Source organism: Pteropus vampyrus, unplaced genomic scaffold (assembly GCF_000151845.1).
Source record: "Pteropus vampyrus isolate Shadow unplaced genomic scaffold, Pvam_2.0 Scaffold60, whole genome shotgun sequence".
Lineage (NCBI taxonomy): Eukaryota > Metazoa > Chordata > Mammalia > Chiroptera > Pteropodidae > Pteropus > Pteropus vampyrus.
Window position 1 is genome coordinate 417,346 of NW_011888841.1, and position 3,917 is coordinate 421,262.

At 34.0% G+C, this 3,917-nt stretch overlaps 1 protein-coding gene across 1 annotated transcript in view; it reads left to right on the forward strand.

Moving 5' to 3' along the window:
• CDC42BPA (CDC42 binding protein kinase alpha) overlaps positions 1 to 3,917 on the forward strand; it is a 280,756-nt gene that overhangs the window by 145,888 nt on the left and 130,951 nt on the right. The window contains 2 exon segments of the mRNA XM_023531028.1: positions 2,049 to 2,291; positions 2,541 to 2,651. Of these exon segments, the coding sequence (XP_023386796.1) occupies positions 2,049 to 2,291; positions 2,541 to 2,651 (354 nt within the window).

The following is a 3,917-nucleotide window of genomic DNA, read 5'->3' on the forward strand; positions in this document are numbered from 1 at the left end:
ATATATGAAGCTTGTTAATTGATTTTTCAAATCTTCTGTATATTCAGTGTTTTTTAACTGCTTGCTTTATTAATGATTGATAAACTAAAATCTCTCATATAATGATGTATTCACCAATTTTTCTAGCAGTTTCTAATAGATTTTGAGTCTATCTTACGGAATGCCCAGAAGTTTAGAATGGCACTTCTTCCTAGTGAATTGAATTTAATCATTATGTGGTGACATTCCCTAATCTTAATAATGCTTTTTCCCTTAAAATCTAGATTCTGTTTCTTAATTTGGTATAACACACTGCCTTTAACTGGTGAAGCTAGCCCTTTTATATTTGTTGTGATTACTGTATATGGACCTATTTCTAACACTTTACTGTTTGCTTTCTGTGCTTCTCTTTGTCTCCTTTCTTGCCTTTTAAAAAAAATTGTAGTAAAATGCATATAAAATATAAATTTATGCTGACCATTTTGAATTGTACAGTTCAGTAGTGTAAAGTACATGCATATTATTGCGCAACTAATCTCGAGTTCTTTTCATCTTGCAGAAATTTTCCTTGATTTTTAATTGAGATTTATTTTTGTTTTCTTGTTCTCGTTTTATTAGCTACTTGTAGAAGTTTCTAGTAGTTACTGTTGAATCTTATCATGTATATTTAACGGTCTAAATTTAATATCTCAAATGACTCTTCCTAAACAATTTAAGGACCTTTTGACTCTGTTGCCTCTTCCCAACGCCTGTGCTGTTTTGACCAGTATTTTATATTCTTTTTACTACAGAAATGAGATATTTTTATAGTGTAATGTTATATGTTTGTTTACATTCACATTTGTGTTTACTGATTTCTTAGTTCTTCATTTCTCTTTTATCATACCTTCCTTCTAAAATCATTTTTCTTTTTTTCTGAAATAAATCTTTAGAGGTTCCATTAGTGCAGATCTGATTAGAGAAAGCTCTGTCGATTTTTTTTTTTTATTTGAATCTCATTATTTTAGCCTCAGACTTGTAAAGTAGTTTTTCTGGGTATATAATTTTAATTATTTTCTCATCTCTTTAAAAGCATTTCCCCTGTTTGTATTGTTACTTCTTAGCTGTCTACTCTGAATCTAATTATCTTTTTCTTTTTGAGGATGGAGAATAGGTGATTTGTCTTTTTTTTCCCTCTGATTTCTTTTAAGGATTTTTACTTATATTTGGTGTTATACAGTTTTATTTTTTTTTTAAGTTTCTGAGTTTAAGGGTTTTTCTCCATTGCTCCATAAACTTAGAGCTTTCTATGTTGGTAGGTTCATGTCTTTAACTTTAATACTTATATTATTTTCATTTCTAAATGGTCTATAAAGGGTTATAAATCCACCCTGTCATTTTTAATAGCCTTTTGTCATTTTCCCATTTTATGATTTGTGATCATTGTAATATCCAAGTACCATTGGGATTTATTTTCATTGTTTCTGTTGTCTGCTTATGGATGTTTGTTCCTTGGGTGTTTTGGAATCTGTGGTTGTAATCTCATATCTGTGTGCTCTTAAAAAACCCAGATTTCATTGAGGCTTTTTTCCTCAAGGAAGACTTGCATTTCCTTTTGCTGGGAAGCAGGTGGTTCTGCTGACCCGAATCTACTTCAGCTCCTTCTGAGTTACTCACTTTAATTAACTTTTTCTCTTTGCTTCTGGCCTAAAGTGTCATCTCCACAGGAGGAGAAACCCTATATTTATCATTTCTAATCATTTGATCATAAATTTTTTTCAATCACAAATATCCATTAAATTTCACATTTATTTTGACCATCATATCTTGTATTTCTGTACTCTTTATTTGTAGAAACTAAGGTACTAGAAGGTTGAATCAGCTGTTCCTTTGAAGCTAGCAAGAGGAATTGAGACTATGAACAGAACACCATGCTTTTAATGTCTGTTCAAAAGTAGCTCATTTCTTTTAATTTTGTCCTGAAGTGAATAATTTTGGCTCTTCTTGACTTCATGATAGCAACTTTGACGGCCAAACTTGGTCCCTAGGTTGCAGAATTGGTAACTTATATTCTTTTTACAAAACTGTAGGAACTAGTCCAGGCTAGTGAGCGATTAAAAAACCAATCCAAAGAGCTGAAAGACGCACACTGTCAGAGGAAACTGGCCATGCAGGAATTCATGGAGATCAATGAGCGGCTAACAGAATTGCACGCCCAAAAACAGAAACTTGCTCGCCATGTCCGAGATAAGGAAGAAGAGGTGGACCTGGTGATGCAAAAAGTTGAAAGCTTAAGGCAAGAACTGCGCAGAACAGAAAGAGCCAAAAAAGAGGTTAGTAGTCAGGCAAATTTCGTAGTGTCCATGGGATAGTGATTAAAGCTGCTTTTTCAGACTAGCGAAGTAATATATATCTCATGCTTTAATTTTCGGAAAGGTTTTTTTGTTTGTTTGGTAATATTATTTAATATGATTCAACATTTGAGTTATCTTCTCATTACAAGATAAATTCCTGTGGGGAAAACTTTTTATTGGAAAAACAATTACAACCATGAAATCTACTTTTTTCATTTTGTTTTAAAGCTGGAAGTTCATACAGAAGCTGTAGCTGCTGAAGCATCTAAAGACAGGAAACTGCGTGAACAGAGCGAGCACTATTCTAAGCAACTGGAAAATGAATTGGAGGGACTGAAGGTATTGTTTAATTTCACATTTATGAAGTTGAATTAATTTTCTTATCTTTAGGCTTAATAGGAATGTTAGTTATGTGCTCTCTTCGGTGTAGGGTAAAAATTAGCTATCCTTCACACCTAGTATTCTCATTCTTACCAGTAGGAAGTTGTTATAGACTTCCTTATCATGCTGGAAGGAAAGGGAAGACTATGTTTAGTGGGGAGAAAAAATTCTATCAGGAGGGAGTTTAAAAATCTATCAGGAAAGAGAAAAAAATCTATCAGGGAGGCATTTATGAAGCACTGCATGTCCTGAACAAGATGCATTGGTAATTTGCATGGTTATATATCCAACCTTGTGTCTTGTAAACAACTTAGGAGAGGCTCAGGTAGCTTTGTAGATGCTTCTTAGGTGAGATGAGATCGTAATGGGCGTGGGCTAACACATCTCAGTGGAAGTGCTTAGCAAAGGAAATCCTGTGCCAGCTCTAATGTTGGACTACCTGGTTTTAACTCCTAGCCTCATTAGTTACTAGTGGTGTGACGCTGGGTGAAACACTGAACCTCTTTGGACCTTAATTTTCTCATCTGTAAAACCCTATCTCATTGGTTTTGTGTAAGGAGTACACACACACACACACACACACACACACACACACACATATATATGTAAGCTAGCACATCATAAGTGCTCAGTAACTATTAGTTGTGACAATATTATATATGTCAAAGTCAGAGAGTTAGGATTAAATAGACATCACATTTCTACAGCACTAAATTATAATCTGAATAGGATGTCTGCCTTTACTCAACTCTAACCTTTGAATATCCTGTTTTGTGTACATTGACTGCCAGCCCCCACTGCTACCCATTCCCTGCATAACCATGCCTAATCTGTGCCTTATTCATCTAGCAAATACAAGAATCAAGTTGAATGTTATCTCAGGAAGTCTAAGTATTCCTTATTTTCTGCGCTGCTATAACTTTAACATAGTTCTCGTAATTATTTGTTCATAAAACGTCTCCTCACCTAAACCATGACCCAGTTTATTGAGAACATAGATGAGTTTGTCATTAACCTGGGACGGGGCCAGATGTTATTACTTGCTTACTAAATGTGGTAGAATTGATCAGAACTTGTCTCTGACATTTGAATTCCAGTGGTTGCAATTACATCATCTCTGCTATAAATACAAATATGAACTATAGAATTAATTTCTTCTTTTTGTTTTGGGGATTGGCTTGCTTTTTATTTTGTTTCATTTTTTGATTTATCGTAGTTGTCTTG